Source organism: Barbus barbus (genome assembly GCF_936440315.1).
Source record: "Barbus barbus genome assembly, chromosome: 7".
Taxonomy (NCBI): Eukaryota; Metazoa; Chordata; class Actinopteri; order Cypriniformes; family Cyprinidae; genus Barbus; species Barbus barbus.
Genome location: NC_136735.1, coordinates 2,090,538 through 2,114,524, shown reverse-complemented (window position 1 = coordinate 2,114,524; position 23,987 = coordinate 2,090,538). Strand labels below are relative to the sequence as shown.

At 36.7% G+C, this 23,987-nt stretch overlaps 2 protein-coding genes and 1 long non-coding RNA gene across 4 annotated transcripts in view; 1 reads left to right on the top strand and 2 right to left on the bottom strand.

Moving 5' to 3' along the window:
• Positions 1–4,649: 4,649 nt before the first annotated feature.
• Positions 4,650–17,149, bottom strand: LOC306872876 (NLR family CARD domain-containing protein 3-like). 2 transcript variants are annotated; one of them, XM_079421768.1, is made up of 8 exons: positions 17,060–17,149; positions 14,913–15,097; positions 14,407–14,529; positions 12,304–14,193; positions 11,976–12,149; positions 8,842–9,015; positions 8,596–8,642; positions 4,650–6,633 (listed from the first exon to the last, which is right to left on the bottom strand). In XM_079421768.1, exons 2-8 carry the CDS (start codon positions 15,041–15,043, stop codon positions 6,107–6,109), a joined length of 3,066 nt encoding a protein of 1,021 aa, XP_079277894.1. In that variant the 5' UTR covers positions 15,044–15,097; positions 17,060–17,149; the 3' UTR covers positions 4,650–6,106. The 2 variants fall into 2 exon arrangements, with proteins under 2 accessions (XP_079277894.1, XP_079277895.1); XM_079421769.1 differs by having other exon boundaries at positions 14,913–15,068; positions 17,060–17,135.
• A 2,323-nt stretch (positions 17,150–19,472) lies between these two features.
• LOC306872949 (uncharacterized protein) overlaps positions 19,473–23,987 on the top strand; it is an 819,728-nt gene continuing 815,213 nt past the window's right edge. The window contains exon 1 of the mRNA XM_079421908.1: positions 19,473–19,576. The gene's annotated coding sequence lies outside the window, so the exon portion shown is untranslated. The remainder of the gene's footprint in view (positions 19,577–23,987) is intronic.
• On the bottom strand, positions 19,684–22,588 carry LOC306872961. The gene is made up of 3 exons (XR_013784442.1): positions 22,505–22,588; positions 21,956–22,048; positions 19,684–21,140 (listed from the first exon to the last, which is right to left on the bottom strand). It is a non-coding gene; the product is annotated as an uncharacterized lncRNA (long non-coding RNA).

The following is a 23,987-nucleotide window of genomic DNA, read 5'->3' as shown; positions in this document are numbered from 1 at the left end:
TTTGATCATCTTTTCTCAAATGTGCATACATGTGAATCAGAGAATGAAAGTACACACACACACAAAAAAAAATACACCTTCATACAGGCTCTCTTTCAGATGAGAAATGTATAAATCACAAAATATCTTGAAATTGTGCGCAATTGAATGATTTACAGTCAGGTCCATAAATATTGGGACATCGATACAATTCTAACATTTTCGGCTCTATACACCACCACAATGGATTTCAAATGAAACGAACAAGATGTGCATTAACTGCAGACTGTCAGCTTTAATTTGAGGTATTTACATCCAAATCAGGTGAACGGTGTAGGAATTACAACAGTTTGCATATGTGCCTCCCACTTGTTACATTGTTCGTTTCATTTGAAATCAATTGTGGTGGTGTATAGAGCCGAAAATGTTAGAATTGTATCGATGTCCCAATATTTATGGACCTGACTGTAACATCTCCTCTAATAGTCAGGAGTGTTGCTAGATCCTTTTTATCGGGGCACGTTCCCTAGTAAAATATTAGGCTACTGATGAATCCTTATTTCAGTTGGATTTACATATACTGACTTGAGAATCATTTTCTGTGATAATATTTCCACAGTCAAGTCATTTGTGCTTTCTATCCGCTGTTTACAACCAGGACTGGTGGTGCCAGATATGCAAATGAATAACTTTTTTTATAACTAAGTGGTAAAACACATTTCCAAAAAGGTCTGAAATTGTTCACTATTCAGTTTGAGTCATTCGGACAGTTTACTTACACACTGGATCATTTGTGGCTGAAGGAAAGGAAATAAAAGAGCACTGGGTGGATATTTACCTACATTGTTGGAATCCAACTAGCAAGTGTCTTCTATCATTTGTCAAAAACGATGCAGCTCTTTATTGCGCATGCAGCTTGTGAACGACTCTGAGCTGATGGTAAAGTTCTAAGGATGCTGGCCATGGGTCAGTAATTAATAGGGGCTTGTGACTAAAATGGCCCTGCACAGTTAAACTAAATCCATTACTGTTCAGAAATTACATTTAGTCATTTTGCAGACGCTTGTATCCAAAGAGACTTAGAATTGGGGAAATTAAATGAAAAATGTTGAATGCAGCATTAATTTGCTCTGCTAACACTGCACTGGCTCCCTATTAAACATCATACACATTTTAAAATCTTGCTAATTACTTTAAGTCCTGAAAGATTTGGCTCATCCATCTGATAATAACTAGAATATCCAAATCAACTGCGGGCAGCAGAACCTTTTCCTATTTAGTGTTTAATTACAATTATTTATATCAGCTGCCAGTAGTAACTGTATCAGAATTAAATTGCCATCAACTAATCTGTTCATCCAGCGAACATTCAGTCTAAGTTCATATCAACTCTAAGAAAGGATATTTTCGTGGCCACAGAAAATACTTTCCTAAGTATTAATGCATTTGAGCATGTAGTAAGGATCAAAATCGTGAAGGGACATTATCTGCAAGCAGAATCAGAAACTCATGTAATTTGTGCACAAGAGTTTTAATAACTAAACACTAACACACATAACTAATCTAAACAAACAAACATACATACACTCATAGGGGAAAGGGCAAATGAGACTTGATGGATGAAACCATCAGGAAAACAAGAGAATAAAGCTATGAAACGAGTCAGTTAACCACCTGAGTAAAACCATCAGCGCCGTTTATAGTGGGGTCTATAGCTTATACTAAACCTCTGTTTCGTTTAGTTAAATGTACGATACTTGCATTGCCTTTAGTCGTTGAACGAGTATCCGGATGCAGTCTCAGATGAAAGTCTTGATGGTTTCAAGGTTTTGGACTTGTGATCACGTTTTTCCTGGTTTGAAGAGTGATGAATTCCAAAGATGTTCTGACTCGATGGTGATTGGGAGTTTCTTCCCAGGTGAAAAGTGAGAAAGAGCTAAGAGAGACATCAGCTGAGATCCGAGGATCTTTCAATCATGACAACTCTAGGAAAAGTTTAGCATGGTGATGGATATGAAAATGTTAATGTATTTGGTCTTGGCGGAATAGATCTGCTCCACTGCTGCTGCTGTTGGTTATTGCTGTAGTTGTAGATTATTGCTGCTGCAGGAACTTGCTACTGCCAATGCATATGGTGATACGGTGCCATGAGTATTTAAGACATACTGCTGCTGCACAAATAGCATGTAAAATAACCCCACAACAAAGCTGGAGAAGAAAACAAAGCAATTAATTATGTATGTGCTACTGCTATGCAATAATATGCTTAAATCCTCCCTATAGGCAGAAGGGATATAAAAGATACAAACACCCAGAACAAGCAGATCTATTGCCAAGACATATGCTGCTGCTCCGGAGAGCCGTGAGACTGTGTGTTTCTATCTATGTGAGCCTGCGGGCCAGCTTTGCCGAATGGCTTAATGCTAGTGAACTATTGCTGTGTGTACCTGATCAGTTGACCAATAGCTCAAACTTACCTAAGTAGAAACGTGCACTGTGTGTGTCATTAACAAACAGAAATCACACTGCAGGCTGATAGATGAAGTACCCCCAGCAACCACCTGACTCAGCAAATAGTTTTAAAATTGTCAGTAAAGAGTTTTTTTATTATTATTATTTTTATTTTATTTTATTTGTTTATTTATAACATTCATCAACGTTACTGTAATGGAAATACTTACCTTTAACTTTTTAATAGCTAACAAAATATTTAGCAAAAGAATGGATCACTGTACACCCTGTAGTTGTGGTGTCATATGCCTAGGACTAATTCTGCCTCAAAAGCAGCTGCTCATTTATTTTGATAATTTAAAATATTTATATTGCATATTAAGTTTGAATTGTATGAACATATCATTGCTAAATGCATGGCTCGTTCCAGAATGGTCTTGAGCAAGACACTACAGTGACTATATTTAGATGTAGTTGTCTGCTTTTATATTAATTGTGTCCAAATTAAAATTGCTAAATAGAAATGTTGTGCATGCTGCTGCTGAGAAATCTTCATGACTGAATGCCTATGCAAGCTGCTACTACTGCACAGAGACTGACTGCTGAGAGCTCCATTAATTAGGCATATAGTAGCTAGGCGAATACCTACTTTACTCTACAGTGTCTACGCCAGATGCGAGCGGCACAACATGACAAGTCAATAGACCCGCTACAATAGGTAAAGCTGTCCGCAATGTATGCAGTGCGATACGGCCAACGCAACAAAACTTCTGCTACTGCTGCTATTGATAATATTCATTAACATTTCAATACTGAGTTGAAATATATATATATATATATATATATACAGTTCTGACTATGCTGTTGCTCTCAATTATATTCACAATGTTGTAGTAGGAATTTACTGTGCGAGCTGTTGCGGTTGTAATATTTAATCAGAATTTGCAAAGCATAATTGGATACCTCAATTAGATCATCCGAAGATGAATTCATAGATACGAAACATGGCATATGTAAGGTTACATGGAAGAGTGGTTCTATCATAAGCATGCATAAAACAGTATACAATACAAAAGACAATATACAAGAGCAGTAACAATATACACAATGACCTGAGGATATGTGATAGGAAGGTCAAAGAAAAATCTGTCTTTCAATTAATGAAAGAAGTCGTTTCCTATAGCAGTATGTGTCCGTTTTAGAGAGAATTGAGTAGGGGGAGATACATGCTTTTAGCTTGTAAAGTTTATCTGATCTGGGTGAGGTGTCCTGGTTGCCATGGTAACCAGGATCCTGGTGTCATTCACAGACATCCTGGCACCCAGTATGTTTATTGGGTGAAGGGTATGTGACTATTTGTTAATCTAATGAAAAATGGTGTGTCTGATTGGTCCAAATGCTACACCATTATTGGAGACACTTGATGTAAACAAGCATAATCACCAAAGAAAAAAATCACAATTTTTATGTCACATTTTAGTGGTCAGTGTTTGCATTAGTTGGGATCTTGACCATTATTTTTTAACATTAGATTTTGTTTAGCTGCTGTAACTGAGTTCTTAGGTCCTTAAAGGGTAACGAAACTCTAAAACAAATGTTTGATTTAATGATCTGTAAGACTGTGTCTTTATTAGTGTGCATTGATACGAGTAAATGTTTTGACATTTGGTTATAAAGTCGTGGCCTAATGGTTAGAGAGTCGGTCTCGTAATCCAAAGGTTGTGGGTTCGAGTCTCGGGCCGGCAGGGATTGTAGGTGGGGGGAGTGAATTTACAGCGCTCTCTCCACCCTCAATACCACGACTGAGGTGCCCTTGAGCAAGGCACTGGTCACTGGTGTGTGTGCACTTTGGATTGGTTAAATGCAGAGCATGAATTCCGAGTATGGGTCACCATACTTGGCCATATGTCATGTCACTTTCACTTTTTTTTAATTCTAAAAATGTCTGAGTGCTGCCCTCTTCAGGTTGAACAGTGGCTACTGCAGTTGAATTTTCCTATTGGACTTAAACTCAATTCCTTAGCTCCAAATAACACCTGCTTCGAAGTTTCTAGTAATCTTGAAGAGCTTGATTAGCTGGATCATGTGTGTTTGATTAGGGTTGGAAGCTAAACTGAAATTAGGGTTGATTAGCTATACTGTGCAGAGCTGTATCCCTCCAGGAATTGAGTTTGAGACCAGTGGTTTAAATTAATGGTGAATAAACTAGTGTTTTGTCTAGTGGTTTTTAAAAGGAATGCTTTATTTAAAAAAAAATAGTAATAAAGTCTAATTTACATGGCCTACAAGTTTCTTATCAGTACTCAACATTTTATTTATGTATCACACATTTAGCGTCTAAGTGCAATTGCATCTCACTTTAATGTTCCTTGGTAGGCTACTGTAGAAGAATTGTAGAAGTAAAACATATCCAGAAATATGCTTAAATTACTACAATTAAAGGATTTAAAATGACATCACACAGCATGGCAAAAGGTGTAAAGACATGATTTCAATTTTATTGGATACACACAAAAATGACAAAACTAAGAATTTCAGTTTAAACTACTATGAAAATGCGTTATATTTATATCATTTTAAACGATGAAATCCACCCTATTTGCGGCATAAGCTCCTCCCACTTGCTGTTCTTGGCGTAAGCTCCTCCCATGTCTCCGGGCTGCAGGGCTCTGTCCACTTTTCCAGCATTTTTCAAATATTGCCAGTGGGTGGAGTTAGGCTCTGACCAGTATATATGGTCCTTGTTCTTCCTCCAGTTCTCCACTAGAGGGCTCCTTACACCACAAAGCCTGTTTCATTACACCCTGGACTACATTTCCCACAATCCATTTCCTACAATATTGATTAGCAGAAACACATGTAACCTATCAGATGAACTATTTAACACACACTTTCACCTCATTCAGGGCTGAATATTGTTTAGCTATTAGCAGGGTTAAGGAGCCATTCCTAGTCAAAGTCTGAGTCATAGTCTAGTTTTGTCTTGTCATTGCCTGATCTCCCGTGTCTTTGATCCTAACCTGTCTTGCTTATTCGCTGCCTGCCCTGACCCTTAGCCTGTATACTGAATGACCTTTTGTCTAGCCCTGTTGGATGTTGTATGCCATAGATCAACCCTCACATGTAACCTGGATTATCCTTTTGTGTTGCCTTGTTTACAGGAAACTAGAACTCAATATAACAGAAACAAATCAGCATACACGTATCCAAAACAGAAATAACCATAGCTAGCAATGACACTCTATATACACCACACTATAGTGTAATAATGCCGATTGATATTAGCACAGTCTGAGCATTGCTGGTGATGTCATTGTAAGATCATTTCAATAAACGCTGAACAAAACACCAACCACACAATGTTATAATATAGGATTTGGTTCTCTTATTAAATGAGTGGTGACTGTTTTCAAAATGTAGGACATGTAATAGTAACAGAACTATAGGCACTGAGCAGGCGCTGAAGATCAATGTGACAGCGACAAATAATTTTTTTTTTGTTGCCCGACTAACAATAGGAAGACTCAAATAATAACAAATTTCATAAAATAATGTATAAGTTAAAACAAAAATAGATGGCATCATAATAAATAAGGTTTTTGTTTCCCTTTAAATCTAGGATCATGCATATTTAGCTGTGTTTATATGACAGGTATGTCGAGGGGGATTTGCTGTTCTACTGCAACAACACAGGGGAGTCTGGATAAACCTTGAATCCAGCATAGAGGGGTTCAGTGAATGTTGTTTCAAATGTGTGTAAGTGTGTGAGTGTGTGTGTGTCAGAGACACTGTAGAAGGACAGAGTGCCAGCCGACCAGTCTAGATACAGTCCTACTCTATTAGACGATGAAGGAGCAGGTATATCTGTTTGCTTTATATTGTGACAAGCAGAATAACTTCTACTAGAGCAATACAGATTCCAGGACATTTCATTGTATCCAAACCAACAGTCTTCACTCAGCCCTTTCCTCCTGATTCCTTTATAAGCTACTGAAATATCAGCTCCCCTTCCGCTCCATTCAGCCTCCCAGTAACAGCGTCCAGTCAGACTCTCTCCACACAAAACCTGCTCAAAGCCATCAAATCTGTCTGGATGATCAGGATACGGCTGATGATCTTCCTCTCGAGTCACCTTCCTGTTCTCCTCGGACAGGACGAGTTTAGCATGTGCTGTGTTTGGATCCAGTGTGAGATTATATGCATCTGAACACAAGAAGAGAGAAGAAAAGAGGGAACTTATTACAATAAAATATTTTTTTTCTGGTTAATGTTTCCCAGCACACTTTTGACCCTCAAAGACCGAGACAGCTGCTTGCGGCTAAAAATAACTATTGTTCTTAAATGTTTAATAACTTTTGAACCACTGATCTAATCTGAATGCTTTATATCTCATAAAATGGAGGCATCACATTTGTCTCCTTTTGGGCATTCAGATGCTCCATAGTGAACGTGATTACGTCATCACATTTTGATCAGTGTTGATTCGTCAGGTTCCTCTGAGACAAACAGGTACGATTGTTAACAACTAGTCCCACCCCTGTGCCCAGATTGGTTCAAACTATCACATATTCAACCAATAAACATACGTTTTGGTCTTTTGGACCACTAGTTAGCATGCTTTGGAAATTTGAACAAACAGAAAGTGAAAGTAAAGTGTGTCGTGCGTGCATGAAAACAAACATAAAATAACATTTGCATGAGAGTACGCTCTGATAAAGCACAGAAAAACACATGACAGAGCACTTTGACATAAAACAAACCAATAACAATGATGAAACAGTTACATATCGAATAAAGCACTGGAATATATATGTTTTCAAATCACTAGGCACTGTCCCCGTAAAATCGATTCCGAGGCAGAGTATAGCCAGCAGATCAGTCCCTTTGACTGTTATATTATCTAAATAATTCTTATGTAGTTTATAAAGATCATTTACAGTATCATTTATCATTTTTTTTTTTTTTTCTAATTCCTTTTTTTTTTTTTTTTTTATTATTATTATTATTTTTATTATTATCATTGTAATTATAATTATTATTATTATTATTATTATTATTATTATTATTTTTATTTTATTTTTTCTCTCTCTTGTTTTCTCTGTCCCCTGGTCTTGTCGGTCATAGTATGGTTAAATAAAAGGGTATATAAAATTTAATTAATTAATTAATAAAAAAAAAATAATATAAAAAAAAATATATATATATAAAAAAAAAAAAAAAAAGGCTGTGAATGATGATAGCATAACTACACATACGTACTGTCATGTGTTATCTGTGTTACTGACAGGCCGGAAAAAAAAAAAAAAAAAAAAGATCATTTACAGTATTTTGTTTTCTGTTGCACTCTGTATATTTCTCTCTCATTTTGTGTATAGTTTGTGAATCATTTGCACTGTTTGTATTTTTGCTGCACTAGACAATTAATGCAATTGTTTTCAATACTTGCTGCACTGTTTGTGTTTGTTGTTCATGCTCAGACTGAAAAATATATTTCTCTGAAAAAAAAGTAACTTTTTTACTGCGTTTCCATTTACTTTACTCCTTAAACGTTTTTTTTAGGACATATCTATATTGTCAGTAAACTGAATACCTGTTTTTCACTGAAAAGTGAAAGTGAAAGTAAAAGTGAAGTGACATACGGCCAAATATGGTGACCCATACTCGGAATTCGTGCTCTGCATTTAACCCATCCAACGTGCACACACACAGCAGTGAACACACACACACACAGCAGTGAACACACACACACACACACCGTGAACACACACCCGGGGCAGTGGGCAGCATTTATGCTGCAGCGCCCGGGGAGCAGTTGGGGGTTCGGTGCCTTGCTCAAGGGCACCTCAGTCGTGGTATTGAGGGTGGAGAGAGCGCTGGACATTCACTCCCCCCACCTACAATTCCTGCCGGCCGGAGACTCGAACCCGCAACCTTCGGATTATGAGTCCGACTCTCTAACCATTAGGCCACGACTTCCCTTATAAAGTGCCTATAATGTTGTAATAAATGGCCATAACTTGCTTGGGGAATGTTATTTGTAGACAAAATACTTTTGTTATATGTAGACAAAGAAAAAATACTTTTTTTGGAGAATAATCCAGATGACAACATAAACAGTATAAAGTCGGTATGTGAGGATGTGTCTGTGTTTGTTTTAAAACATACATTTTTGCAGTCCTAGTGAAATCCTGGTCTGTCCTCCATGGTCCATACTACAGCATCAAAAACATAAATTACAGAGACATACAGTATCTACTGTAAACTATTGCATTTTGTATTGTAACTTATTAACTTTCTTAATATGTTAATATGTCAAAATCCGAACATGCAATACTGTGAATAATATCAGGCATACCTACTAAATTTTAACTAAAAAAAAAAAGAAAAAAGAAAATACTAGATTTTCCATACTTGAGTATCTGCAGTTTATAGTTTGGATCCTCCAGTTTGTGTTTGAGCAGCTGGACTCCTGATGGTCCTGGGTGATTGTAGCTCAGATCCAGCTCTCTCAGGTGTGAAGGGTTTGAACTCAGAGCTGAACACAAATAACCACAGCCTTCCTCTGTCACCATACAGCCAGATAATCTACAGATGGAAAATTATTAGTGTTAGTATGCTTTTATCACCACCTCCTTTTTCAAAATACTCATATGCAGACATGTTTTCATTCAGATTTACAAAAACCAAAAGGCTCATTTATTGTTTGGAAATGTTTATTCCGATATTTTATTCTGATAAAAAGTACTCCAAATCACATAGAAAACACATACAAACCATATATTTGCTACATATCAGTTGTTCCTGTGTGTTCTAAAGATTCTTATTTTGACATTTTTCGTGTCCAAAATTGCATAATTCCCCACAATAGGCCTTTATCACACTTCAGTGTTTGAAAAGTGGAAGGACCGAATAATAGTGTAAAATAAAATAACTACTGTACCCTGTGTCAGTTGCAGTGCCCATAGCAGGGGATTTTTGCGTTTGATGTACAATTCCTAACAGATAACATGTCAACCACAGTTTACAATCATTATTCAGTGTTATTCTGAAGCATATTACATAATGTATACTCTCTTAAAATTGAAAGATTCCAAAAAGGAGATGCCCTGCTATTTGGGTTCCTGAACGGGCTGAAGTATTTAATTATTACTTTATTGATTCTGTAGTCACAATTGCACAATGTTTTTTTTTTTTTTTTTTTTCTGTTTCGTATACAGAAGTTTGTCTAGTTAATACAGTGGAACAAGCCCTTACTTTAAGGGCCATCACGGAATTAGATATCATGAGAACAATTACATTAACAATTACAAAATATATACGATAAATTTAATTTTTGGTCTATTTTATTTCACTTTACAAATTTGCTTCCACAAATTCACTGGTTCAAATTTGGCAGAATATTCAGCTTTACTGCAGGAATAGCAGCCGAGTACTGATGCATGATCTCCATCTGCTGTTAATCACTCACCAGCCGGCAGTGCGAGCGGGTGTTAATGAAGACCATAGCAAAAGGCAGAGCAGGGATCCTCAACTCTGAACCTTGAGATCCACTTTCCTGCAGAGAATAGCTACAACCTGGATTAAACTATAAGGATCCACCCAAATTGGCCCAATGGCAGATTCCAATGATGCATGTTCGGTCTTTTACTTGCGCTTCTGCAAATTTAACTTATTTCTAATCAAAAACTGATCACAAACATCAATTATGTATTAATTTAGATATTATATTATTCTTGAAATCCCATACTTTAACTTATTTGTTCGTCAGGGACCCAATGTCGCATTTGAATCTCGCGTGGCCTGTGCGGATTTCACAATCAATTCGCCAGTCTGATTTACATCATACGATGTAGGTTGACTAATACCTTTAAAACCTGCCGCCTACTGCTTGCTTTTGATAAAAAGTGCAGTTAACTTAGTAATTTCCCTTACACCTGGCTAAATCAGCGATAGACAGAAATCAAAAGATCACCGATGAAATGCTACTGCTCCATTCATCTGGACATCTTCAGTGTGTACTATCCTGTCTGTAGATTTGAGGTAACATCAGACTCCACATGATCTATAAGTCATGAGGATTTCAGCAGAGTTCAGAATCAATCAAAATATAACATTTTATTTGGTGAAAATGCATCATGACAATTAATTAATTAAACAATGAGAGTCCAATTTATAATAAAGTTCAATTCCAATTCAGACAAATACATAAGGTCAATTACTCAAAGATTAATCTAAGAGATGCAGCAGAGAGACACACAGCAGCTTGTGAGTTCTAGTGCATTGCTCCAGTGTTTTACATATGCTGTGTGGGAGTTTTCTGGTTACAGAATCCCCAATGAAAGTAATGCTACTTCGCTTATATACCCAGATCAGAACAAAGGAATCTTCAAATCATATGTATAATATGTATATTATTAAAGGAAGTCATTGTTTTTGTCTTTGTGTTGTGGTGCTTGTTTGTTGTTGCATATGGTTTACTGCTGGCTGTGAAACGAATTGCCCTTCAGGGATAATAAACTAAACTTGACCTTGACCTACAGCCATCATATGATACCCTGCCATGCCCAGCTGATGCAAAGAATAGAATTTATATCTACATAGAAGAAAGCCCTGACTAGACTCTGTCATGAGTTGTGCCAAGCTATTCATTAGTCTGTTTGTTTGATGAAAAAAGATGAAATGTAGTTGCAATAAATGTGTTAAGAATCCGTACATCTGCAGCAGCGGAGGACTATTATTCTGCTGCGTGATACTGCAGAAGAACTGATGACAGCACTGTTTGATCTTCAGATGACCAATCAGAAAGGGGTGCTTAATTCCCGCCCACGTGTAAAAATCGAATATTAAAGTTGTTTTTTGTTTTGTTTTGTTTTTTACCCCTGAACGAAAAACGTGAATTTAAGATGAATTCTTGCTTTTAGTTTTTTTTTAGAAAAAGAAAACCCCCGAAAAGGAGCCGTTTTCTAATTTTTTTCTTCTTTCTATATTAAATAAAAAAAAAACGAATGAAGGAATGATATATGGATTTGTTTTGTGTGTCATGAGTTCCTGATATTTGGTTTCATGGGATGATCATTTAGCCTCTTACAAAACACACCTATACCTTTAAATTTGTAGTAATCCTGAAAACCCTGATCAGCTTGTTCAGGCGTGTTTGATTAGGGTTGGAGCTAAACTCTGCAGGAAAGTAGATCTCAAGGTCCTGAGTTGAGGACTCCTGAGGTAGAACAAGTCATTCATTCACAAAAACTAATTCTGAATTTCAAAAATAATGTTGAATTTCAGCCCCTAAAAATGCAAGCCCTGAGAATACAAGGTATTAAATGCAAGCACTGTTAATGCAATGCATTATTTATTTTTTCTGTTAGTGCAATTCAACTATTCAACTTTTTCAAATACATATATTAATATTTTTTCTTCCATAATTGATTAACATTATAGGCATACAAAACACTTAAAAAGCTCTAAACAAAAACAAAAAATCTAAGAAAATACTATATAAATTCAATTTTACAATTGTTGGAAAACATTTTGCCCTTTCTTACCTCAGTATCTGCAGCTGACAGTTAGGACTCTTCAGTCCATCAGAGAGCAGCTTCACTCCAGAATCCTGCAAGTCGTTGTTACTCAGATCCAGCTCTCTCAGGACAGAATTTGAGGATTGTAGAGCTGATGACATAATTTCACAATCCTGAGCAGTGGGATTACAGCCAGCAAGACTGAGATAAAGTGACAGACATGATCAGTTATTATAAAGACATGATTAATTGTTAACTTAATTCCTCAACTGTATTTTAATGATGTCAGCTTTATTCTACAAAAAAAAAAAAAATACATTCAACTTAAATAATTAAGACATTAATAAACACTCACAGAGCTTTTCTGCAGTTGATCACAGCTGGTATTAGTCTTCTTCTCCCCTCATCTGAGGTGTTGTATTTCTTGAGGTCCAGCTCATCCAGCGGCTCCTCTGAAATCTGAAGCATGTAGGCGATTGTTGAGCAGTGAGCAGGAGAGAGTTTCTTCTCTGAGTGTTTGTCTGATTTCACAAACTCCTGAATCTCTCTGGACAGAGTCTGATCTTTCACTTCCAGCAGACAGAGGAACAGATTGATGGATCTTTCAGTGGAGAGTTCATGTCCATCTTTGATCTTCTCTTTAATGTACTGTGTGGTTCTCCTGATGCTCTCTGAGCTGTTCTCTGTGTGTGTCAGTAGATCCTGTAAGTGTCTTTGATTAGACTCCAGTGAGATGCCCAGCAGGAACCGCAGGAACAGATCCAGCTGTCCATTCTCCCTCTCAACAGCTCTATCTACTGCACCTTCCAGTAAACTATAAATTAAATCAAAAAACTTGGATGTGACCGATGTTTGTCTGTTGTAATAGTAAAACACAAAGAAAGCAGCGAGAAACTCCTGAACACTCAGATGAATGAAGCTGTAGACTTTCCTCTGATGAATCACAGATTCCTCCTTAAAGATCTCAGTGCAAATCCCAGAATACACTGAGGCGTCAGTGACGTCTACACCGCTCTCAATCAGGTCCTTCTCATAGAACATCACATTGCCCTTCATCAGCTGTTTGAAAGCCACTTCAGCAAGTTTCACAATCACTTCTCTGTTGGACTGCAGGAGTTTCTCTGGATCTCTCTCTTCATACTTCTGGTTCCTCATGTTGATCTGAATCAGCAGGAAGTGGATGTACATTTCAGTCAGAGTTTGGGGGATTTCTGCATTCAGATCTTCTTCCAGGAGCTTCTGAAGCACAGTGGATGAGATCCAGCAGAAGACGGGGATGTGGCACATGATGTGGAGGCATCTTGCTCTTCTGATGTGTGAGATGATTCTGCTGGCTTGATGCTGGTCACTGATTCTCTTCCTGAAATATTCCTCCTTCTGAGGCTCATTGAATCCCTGAATTTCTGTCAGACGGTTGATGTATTTGGAGGGGATCTGATTGGCTGCTGCTGGTCTGGAGGTGATCCAGATGAGAGCAGAGGGAAGCAGCTCTCCTTTCATGAGGTTTGATATCAACACACCCACTGATGAAGTCTCAGTCACGTCACAAACTTTCTGATCATCTGAAAACATCAGTGTGATTCTGCTTTCATCCAGACCATCAAAGATGAACACAACTTTACACTCCTCATAAATCTTTGAGTCCAGATCTTGAAGTTCAGGATGAAAGTCCAGCAGAAGTCTGTGAAGACTGTACTGATGATCTCTGATCAAGTTCAGCTCTCGAAATGGAAACACAAACATGAAATCTACATCCTGATTGGCTTTTCCCTCGGCCCAGTCCAGAATGAACTTCTGCACAGAGACGGTTTTTCCGATTCCAGCGATGCCTTTAGTAAGAACAGTCTTGATCTGGTCTTTCTCCTCACATCCTGGTTCAGCTGAAGCTTTAAAGATGTCATTGCAGTAGATTGGAGTGTCTTGTGAGTGTTTTGTTCTGGCTGTTTTCTCCATCTGTGAAACCTCATGTTCTTCATTCACTCCTTCACTCTCTCCCTCTATGATGTAGAGCTGTGTGTAGATCTTGTTCAGGAGAGCTTGATTCTCTTGGCGATTGATGCCCTCGAATAACCTCTTGTACTTGTTCTTCATGCTAGTTTTGTGCCGGTCTTTGAGTCTCTGTAGGTCTCCGGTCTCCAGTGTTTGTTTCTGCAGGACTGATTTGGTTATTTCCGGCTTGAAGTCAATCTGATGTCGAGATGTACTGGACTGCACAGATCTGATCAGCTCGTGTATCTCCCCCCTTCTGAAATTCCAATAAATGAGCATCAAAAGAGACAAATACAGCTATTACAATGACCCATTAGAAATATATTGACCATCAGAAATCTACTGGCTACCAGATATGATTTAGGGACCCCTGTTGCATACATTTTGGAGAACATTTAGTGTTATTTCATTGAAAGCATTATTCATCTGAGATGAACTGTTTTAAATTAGCAAGTAAATGTATACTAACAGAGGGTCAGAGGTCACTGGTCCAGTACTAAATCCAGGATGTTGCTCATTAGAGCTGTCACTCTTCACAGGCACACCGCTGGGAGCTGGAGACTCTGATCTCTTTTTCTTCCTTCTGCTGTTGCTGACAACAGACAAACCAAACAGCATTTTAAACCTCTTTTCATCAATATGTTTGTCAATCTCCATGTCTATAGCTTGCATGTAAACTTGATTTACATGTATTCATTTAGAATAAACTTTAATCCAAAACAATTTACAAATAAGCACTACAACAAACAGATTCAGTGACACAAGAAGTGTAGTAATACAGTGCTGTTAATGAAATGCAAAAATAAATAATAAATGTATGGATAATATTTAAGAGGGACAATAACAATGAAAGTTCTGGAAAGTTATTTTGTGCTCTGTAATGCAACGTTGCTCACTCACCGACCACAGCCTAGTGGAATTCACTGTAAGTCACTTTGAATAAAAGCATCTACCAAATGCTAAAATGTGTTTTACCTGGGGTCAGAGGTCTTTACTGCATCACTGAAGGCAGAGGGCAAATTCTCTCTGGGTTGATTGTAGCTTGTTTCAGGAAAACTCATTTTGGCGGCAGTGTCTTCCTCTTCTTTTTCTTTACAGAGACTCATTTTGGCATGAGATACCTCCTCTTTTCTTAAAAAGAGTGTTTATAGATTGATTGACTTTTTTTGTTGAAATAAAAAAATGCCAAAAAGAAAAAGAAATGAAATAGACAGAAAGCATACAAATGCAGGATGTAGGGTGAGTAAATGATGATGGAATTTTAATTTTTGGGTGAATTATCTCTTTAGTGCTCTGTAGTAAAGCTACATATACTCCTAAGTATGCACACAATCTACTGTTGTATAACTGCAGCGCAGCTCAAGATTTAGGCAGTTTATTTATATTTCCCATAATATAAATATATAAATTAATTAGAATATAACTTAAAATATAATGAATCAATGTACTTTTAAGCTAAAGTTCAAACAGAACCACAGTTGCAGTTACTGCAACTTTTCAAACTGAACTAAACAGCACTTGCTAGCAAATATAATTATTTTTTTTTAAACAGCGGGGATGCACAGGGCCCCATGCAGAAGCTGTCACTACCTCACATGACATTGTTGCCCCTGCATGAGCCTCCTTTGGTCTTGTTTCCTCCACCTCTGCTTTCAGCTTATCTGTTGCCACTACCTTACCCTACAGTGAAATCATCTTTATTGTTAAAGACAGCAACCAAAGCTTGAGTAAATAAATGTCTAAGAAGCACTTAAGGAGAAAAGGTTGTGAACCACAAAGAGACAATTATAAAGCAGCTGATGAGCCAAAGCCCAGTGCCCAAAACATAATGAAAGTGTCATTCTTTAATCTTGTGGTGGTATATGCTATCCAAATGCTTGGGGACCATTTCAGCTCCTTGGGTATGGTGAGAGACAATTGCAAAATAGTTTTCAAAATCTTGATGTTCAGACAATAAGGTATAAATGTTAGCAGCTTGGAAGAACACTAGAAATGAGTCTAATGTTGACTGGAACGACCTTGTCGTGGAATTAAAAAGTCTCACAACTTTCCCTAAAGCAAACTAACAGCACTGGAACTCCTTGCATTCCTGCATGATATGGGATATGTGATTTGTACCCAAACATTTTTGTAGCTCTTCATTGCATTTCATCTACCAGTGACAGCCATTGGTGGAGTGTAGCTTCTTAAAGCTCAAGTGCCATGCCATAATTATCATCAGTCGAGCCCGGTCTCATGAAAATGCATATAAATAGTATGCCATACAAAATCAGAAAATCATGCTATATTCACTTTGGTGTGCATATGATACACATATGTTTGGCATGCATTTGATACGCAGTTTATGCATGCAAATGATACGCATCTACACCATACCCCTAATCCTAACCACTGTGTATCATATGCATGCCAAAGTCAATTTATGCGTATAAAAAGTACACCAAATTGAAACATAAACTTGCTCTATTGATACACACTTTCAAGAGATTGGGTTGGATCAGTCGTGAGGTTGGCAGCCAGCTAAATGAAAAATGACTTTTCAAGCAAATATTTACTCCCTGACAACAATAGAGCTTTCTTTGATGGCATAATTCACTTCACTCACCAAAAATATCATGTTCATTTGTTGTTTCAGCTTTAAATCTATGACTGTTTACGTACTGCTGTGGTCATTTGGATGCAGTAGATGTTACTGAATGTTTCACGTTTGTTACAGTTAAAGGCCCTAGACACATGACCCTTTTTTTGTGTTTGTACAACAATCTATAATCATTGGTCCATGGAGATTGTTTACTGTACTTACAATAATGCCATCCCTGTGCATTTAAGAGTCACAGTTGAGAAACATTTACACATATCAACATTTAAAACATTTACTCGATGGCTTTCAGTCTGTAGGCAAATTTAATAATGTTATACACCAACGACCAGAGTAAGTCTGACTGTATATAAAGATAGCCTAATTTACTTTTATGTTATTAGTGTTATTTGCCATTTTGCTCAGAGCTGTTAAGATGTCGAAATATAACACAGGTTTGAAATTCCATTTAAGGAAGACCAAAAAAAAAAAGCACTTCCTTTTATGAATACATAGTTACATGAAGAAAAAGTTACTTTCTTACCACAAAACTTAAGGCTGTTTGAGTAGTGCTGCTTTTTCGACTTGAAATGGCGTTTCTCCTTTTCTCTTCTTTCACTTCCGTTTTAAGCTCATTTGACGGACTATCAAACTCCCTCTAGTGGCTCAGAGCAGCATCATATTCCCAGAGCAGAACACACAGCATGAATGGAATTATTATTATTATTTATTTATTATTTATTTTATTTATTCTTCTTCTTATTATTATTATATATTTTATTTTTTATTTATTTGGGGGGGAGGGGGGGGTTAAACTCATCATGGTACTAATAATAATAATAATAATAAGGTAAATGCTTAATGTTGATATTCACCACTCTATTACATGATCTATTACTGGTGGTGGTTGAGGAGATACCCCCCTTACTATGTAAAGCGCTTTGAGTGTCTAGAAAAGCGCTATATAAATGTAACAAATTATTATTATTATTATTATTATGAGAAAACACTACTTGCTAACACAAGACAAATTCCCAGTACACTCTTAAAACAAATGTGTTAAAAACAACACAACCTGTGTTATATATTAACACACCTGTGTGTCAAGTTAGAGACAACACATTTTGTGTTAATTCAATTTTAACACAACCAGTGTGTTAAAATATGCAACACACTAATGTGTCAAAAATTACACAATTTAAGGCATAGTTGTGCTATTCTTAACCAGTTCAAATGAATGCAATACAAAAAACCCGCCAAAAAACTTCAACTGACTTCTATTCACAGCCTTAGATAAAATCCACTGAAATAAAACATTTAGGCCCGGTTTCACAGACAGGGCTTAGCATTAGCCAGGACTAGGCCATAGTTCAATTAGGATTTTAAAGTAATTTTTAGACATGCCTTAGGGAAAAAAAGAAGAAAAAAAAACAATACTGGTGTGCATCTTGAGACAAAACAAGGGCACTGACATACTTCAAGATCAATCAGTACAAGTTTCTTTCAGTTAAAACAGCTCAGACTTAAAATTTAGCTTAAGCCTTGTCTGTGAAACCGTGTTATATCTCTGAAGATCTCAGCAGAGGAGGATTAAACAACTACACAAACAGCATCACCAGCTTCACTCATTACTAACCAGACTGTCTAAAAACGTTATTTAGAACAGAGGTTTAGATGTTGAATTTGTTTCATTTGAACTTACCATTAATAAGATCAGTGTTTGCTTTAGCTGGGCTCTTGACCCTTGACTCTCTTAACATTCATTTTTATCTGGCTGCTGTAAATCTGTGTTTGCAAAACACCTTTGTTATGGTGAAAAAGCCCAAAGAAAACATTCTGGGAGGACTAATCAAAACCCATTCATAGCTCCCAGAATGCATTGCAACATGAATAAAATATGCACCTGAATTATATTAGTATTTTCTTTAATTTTACCATTTGCTTTAATTTTTGCTGTGACTTTTTAGTAGCTTGTTTTGTGATCAAAGATCTGTTTATCTGAATATTTCATTGATTGTCACAGATTAATATGCTGATTCTTCATGTCCATGTGCATAATCTGTCCAAACACTGTTAAAATGCAACCTGCAGAAACAAACACTTCCAATATTCAGCAGTGTGAAACATAACAATTAGTGATTCAAGCCACTACGTGATGATTGTTTTCAGCATCCATCAGCCAACATTACCTGATCACATTTTTTCCTGTGGTTTATTCACTATAACAATCTGATTTATAAACATTATTATAAAAAAAAAAATAACAATTACAATATAAATTTAGGGGTCGAGAGCCCAACTAAAGTAAATACTGAACACAGTGATGGTGAAGTTTGGTGAACTGTCATAAATGACAATGTCAAGATATATAGCCCCATTATCAGTGTAAAAGTAGATTTAATATGGTGTTCATTGTGTTATAAATAATCATAATCTTAAAAGTTATAAGCACAAATGCGTAAGCTTTATAATGTATTATAATTGTTGTTATGATTATTTACAAGACAATATAACATATTATAAGTTTTTTTTTAATAATGCATTATGCATTCATTATAATGCCTTAAGAATACCCTTATAATGCATTATAACCATGGTCTTCATAGAAAGTGTTACCGTATTTTTATTTTTATTTAATTTTGGACTGCACTGATTTCTAAAGCGTAAATGTCTTAAAGGGGTCCTATTATGCTCTTTTACAAAGTCTTGATTTTGTTTTGGGGGTGTACTAGAACATGCTCTCATGCTTGGTGGTTCAAAAATCACATTATTTTTCACATAATTTACATTATTACAATACCTTTCTTCCTAACCTGACACAAACAAATAGATTAGTTCCGGGTTTGATGAGGGCCCACCTTCCGAAGAACTAAATGTGTTGTGATTGGTTAGCTGTCCCAGTGGATGGTGATTGGCGAACAGCTTAGAAGGCGTTTCAGTATTGCTCCGCCCCTTGTCAAGTTCATCAATATTGCCATATCAATTCAGACCTGGAGAATATTGAACAAGAGGATCGTGCAGAACATTTGCACGCACGGATATTGCAAGACATATTAAAGTGGTAATGTTATTGTTGTTGTTGTTGTTTTTTGGCTAAATCATGTTGTATATGGGATGTCAACAACAGCTTAAAAATAACAGCATTGACTATGTACAGATAAATGTAATGGTAATATGTATTGTTTATTGTTCTTTAATTCTATCGTTATAACATTAATTTCACAGAAACTGTTATTCATAATTCAACAGTGTCATTAAAAACTTGTCTGTCTTGATGTTCTATTTCTACTAAAGAACATGTTCTCTCCCTCTCTATGTTATTGTTATTATTATAGTTGACATGTATTGCAAATTTACTGATATTCAGGGGAATGTCCATCAAAATAAAGTGTTAGCAGATATTAAGATGACATGAGCAGATATTAAGATAGTAAACTAGATGACTGCTACTGACATGTAGTTGATAAGTTATAGTTAGTACTGTCTAAAGTGGGCTATCAAAATAAAGTGCATAATAAAGTGCAAAATACATTTTTTTGAAATGTAACATTCAATTTACCATTTCAATGCAGTGAAATAATTTATGTATTATTATTTTACTACTTTTTTTAATTTTGAACAACAAATTTACAAAAAAAGATCATTTACTGGACTGAACAAAATTAGACAATCCTTCTGCGTTGAGGGTGATAGATAGATAGATAGATAGATAGATAGATAGATAGATAGATAGACAGACAGACAGACAGACAGACAGACAGACAGACAGACAGACAGACAGACAGACAGACAGACAGACAGACAGACAGACAGACAGACAGACAGATAGATAGATAGATAGATAGATAGATGTATAAAAAAGATATTAAAAAAACTCATGAGATTTCTTGGTATGTTAAAAAGAGTCGTTGCTGTTCAGGGGTATTTTGGATAAATCATTATTTTTCCTGTATCATCACTAGACAAGTCTTCAGTGTATCTGCAGTGGCTGTTTTGAAGCAGTTTTAGACACAGCTCAAACTGACAGATTACATAGGTCATCTAAAAGGGTTGGGCTCCACTTCCTGAAGAATTGAGAAGAATTTGCTTTTCCCACTGTCACCGTGCATACGTATAATGTTACAGATCTTTCTCATGCCGTCCTGACTGGTGATAGACATTGTGATTTCTGAATATTGTTCCTCATGAATTATAGCCTGCTGAAGCAGTTTATCTGCAATGATCCTAACATTTCTAACTCTCTGAATGAGATCTGCCCAATGGTTATCAAAATATCTTGCTTTATCTGCTTCACTATTCAGACGCGGCTTGTCTTTCTTTGGATTTATCAGATAAGGTTCATCTTTCTCAGTTGTCGCAGTCCATTTCTCTAACTCTTTAGCAACGTGGTTCTCGTTCATCTTCCTCAGGATGCCCAGTGTGATCTCCACTGCTTCTTCTTGTCCAAATCGAGCCACCATAATGTCTACAATGTCACAGGATTCTGCTTTCTCCACATCAGCAGCTGAAACGGACTCATGGTGCTTTAAGTGCCATTTAAACCTGCATAGTGTTTTTGAGTCCAGTTTATCCAGAGCTTTCAGAAGCAGTTCTTCAACAGACGCCATCTTCTATCACTTGTGTTTCTGCAATGGACAATAATAAACATATAAAAAATTGACACAATGACTTCACATTGGTATATGCAGCACTAAATATACAATTAGGATAAACAGCATCTAATACTGTGATGAAATAATAATTATTTGAATTGCTGTTTTAACCAATTTTAACCAATCAGTTGTCAGTGCTCAATGTTAATCTATAAGTGGCTGGGAGAAGTGTACTCTTGATTTGGATTTTTGGGACGATTTGCCTCTAAGGACTATGTTTGCTGATGCAATCTCCAACTGCACGTGGAAATTCGGTTGAACGCGGCGTTAACATGCCGACTGCACGCTCGTACAACCAGAACATGTTACTGGAGCTAAACTTCAAGATGACTCAAGAGATGATACTAAGCCATTTCAAAGATTTGTAGGAAAAAAACCCACACAGGCTGGTAAGAACGAAGCGAAAGAAACGAGGAAAGAGAGGCGTTCGGAACCGACTGCGAAGGAGACCCAATCGGCTGCCTCCTCCGTCTATTGTCTTCAGTAACCTGCGCTCTCTGAATAACAAAGTGGATATGTTAAGATCACACATAAGGTACTGTAATTAATTCCATGAGTCATCTCTATTGTGCTTTACCAAAAGCTGACTACAGTCTGCAATTCCTGATTCGCTTTTTGAAGTTTTAGACTGGTACGAGCTGACAGAGATAAACTTTCGGGTAAAAGCAGAGGAGGAGGCATCTGTGTGTATATAAATGATAAATGGTGCTGAGCATACTCAGTAAAATATAAGATGTGTGATCCCAATGTGGAAATTATCGGCTTGACTTTAAGACCTTTATACCTGCCTAGAGAATTTGGTTGTATTCTGTTGTTCGTGGTATATGTTCCACCCAGCGGTAAACCTTCACAGACAGCCAGCTTGATTGCACTCTGTAATTCTCAATAACAGCAGGTGTTCATCACTAATGCACAATCATCATTTAATTAGTCACTTAATTATCTCATTAACTGTAACTCTTTAACTCTTTGAAAGTCCCACCTCTGCTCAATTAATTAAAAACTAGACACAACACTGCCTAGAATGCGGAGTAATTAATGAAAATTAAGTTGAAGTAACGTTTCAGGAACATCAATACTGACCTTAAAAAAATGTTCCACTAACATTAAGAAAACTGGACATATAGAACGTTCCCATAACCAAAAAAAAAATGTTTTAAAACGTTCTTAGAACTCAAAATTGTCAGCTGGGTAGACTATTATTGAACGACGATCTGAGAAAGTCTGAGTAAATAAGATAAAATGATCCGTGTTTAAAATGCCATGCAAATGAACGCATTAAACAACTTATTTTTATATACCTACATGGTTTCACGAAGAAAATGTTTTAAACTTACCTTAAAATATGCTTCTTTTAAACAACCGGTGTAGTTTTTAAGGCTCGAAATGGTGTCTCTTCCTCCTCTTTTACTTTCGGTTCTGGGAAGACATTGTGCTCTCTCTAGTGGCGCAGAGCAGAATCACATTCTCAGGTGGGTCTCGGGCTGTTGTGCCTTAAACGTTCTAAACTGCATTGACTGTACTGCAGGGGCGGACTGGCCATCTGGCGGACCGGGCATTTTCCCGCTGGGCCGACGTACTTTTTGGGCCGGGCATATCTTCTCATACCAGGGGCGTAGACTACACGGGGGACCCCCCACCCCACACACTTTTTATAAAAAGTAAATTCGTCCCCCGCACTTTTTCATTGGACAGTTGTGTTCTCGACATGTTGAGGTTTTAATGGAGCAATGTGTATAAATGCAGAATGATTTAAAATTAAAAGAGACAAGATAGTTTATACATGACCTTTACATTTCCATGACAATCAGTCACTCAGTTTGTGACGTCACGACATGCCCAGGCTCGCGCCCGCGGTCCATCATTCATTAGAGGTCATAGAGGTCGAGATGAGTTCAACTCTTCCCTCCTCTTTTACGAGCTTAAGTTGTCATGTGGGATCCGAATAGTGTTGCACAATGTTGAGTGACTCTGCCTATTGCTCTTGTTGAATAATTAGCCAGTTTTGATGTTCATTATATGGAGAAAAAAAACATGGACACATGCATTTATTTATTTTCAGTGTTTTTTTCCGTAACTCTTTTGTAACATCTTTTATTTTAACACGTATGTATGTTATCAGAACCCTTCAAATAAAAATAAAGATAATGTTGAACTGAGATTTTACAGCGTTTGCATCATTGTGACATGTTTAACTCAATTCTACATGATGTATTTCAATCAAGTATAGCACTGACGATCTGATACAGGACCGATCTTAATTTAGGGCTGCTCTGTCATTATTGCACTAATTTGATGTTTTTATGTGTTGTCAAGAATGACCAAGAAACAGTCAGCCTAGGTTTGTTAGCAGAATCAGGACGACACACAAGAAAAACACACTTCACAGCTGAGAACAACTGATAGAGTGGCTTTTTACACCTGGCTGTTTTTACATTGAATTAAATCTATTAATACACAAGTGTTTGTATGATTATATATGGACCAATTATAGAAAACACATAATGTCAAATATAGAAAAATTTTAAAAAACATTAGTATGATGAACAACTTCTCAGCTGTCATTTTTATCTACAGTATTTATTAGCTTGCATATTTGTTGTTTATTAGTACTTAATTCTGTATTCTTCATGATCATATTCTGCATCCCATAATCCATAATATACTGATTCTTAATGTATGTGGTCTTTGTAATGCTGCAGATGAAAACTTTGTGCACAGTGTTTTGTACATTATTTAATAATCTGATATTTACAAAACTGCTCGATCTAAAGCTACATATATATAAAACATCTAAAGCAATACAACATTTTCATCACC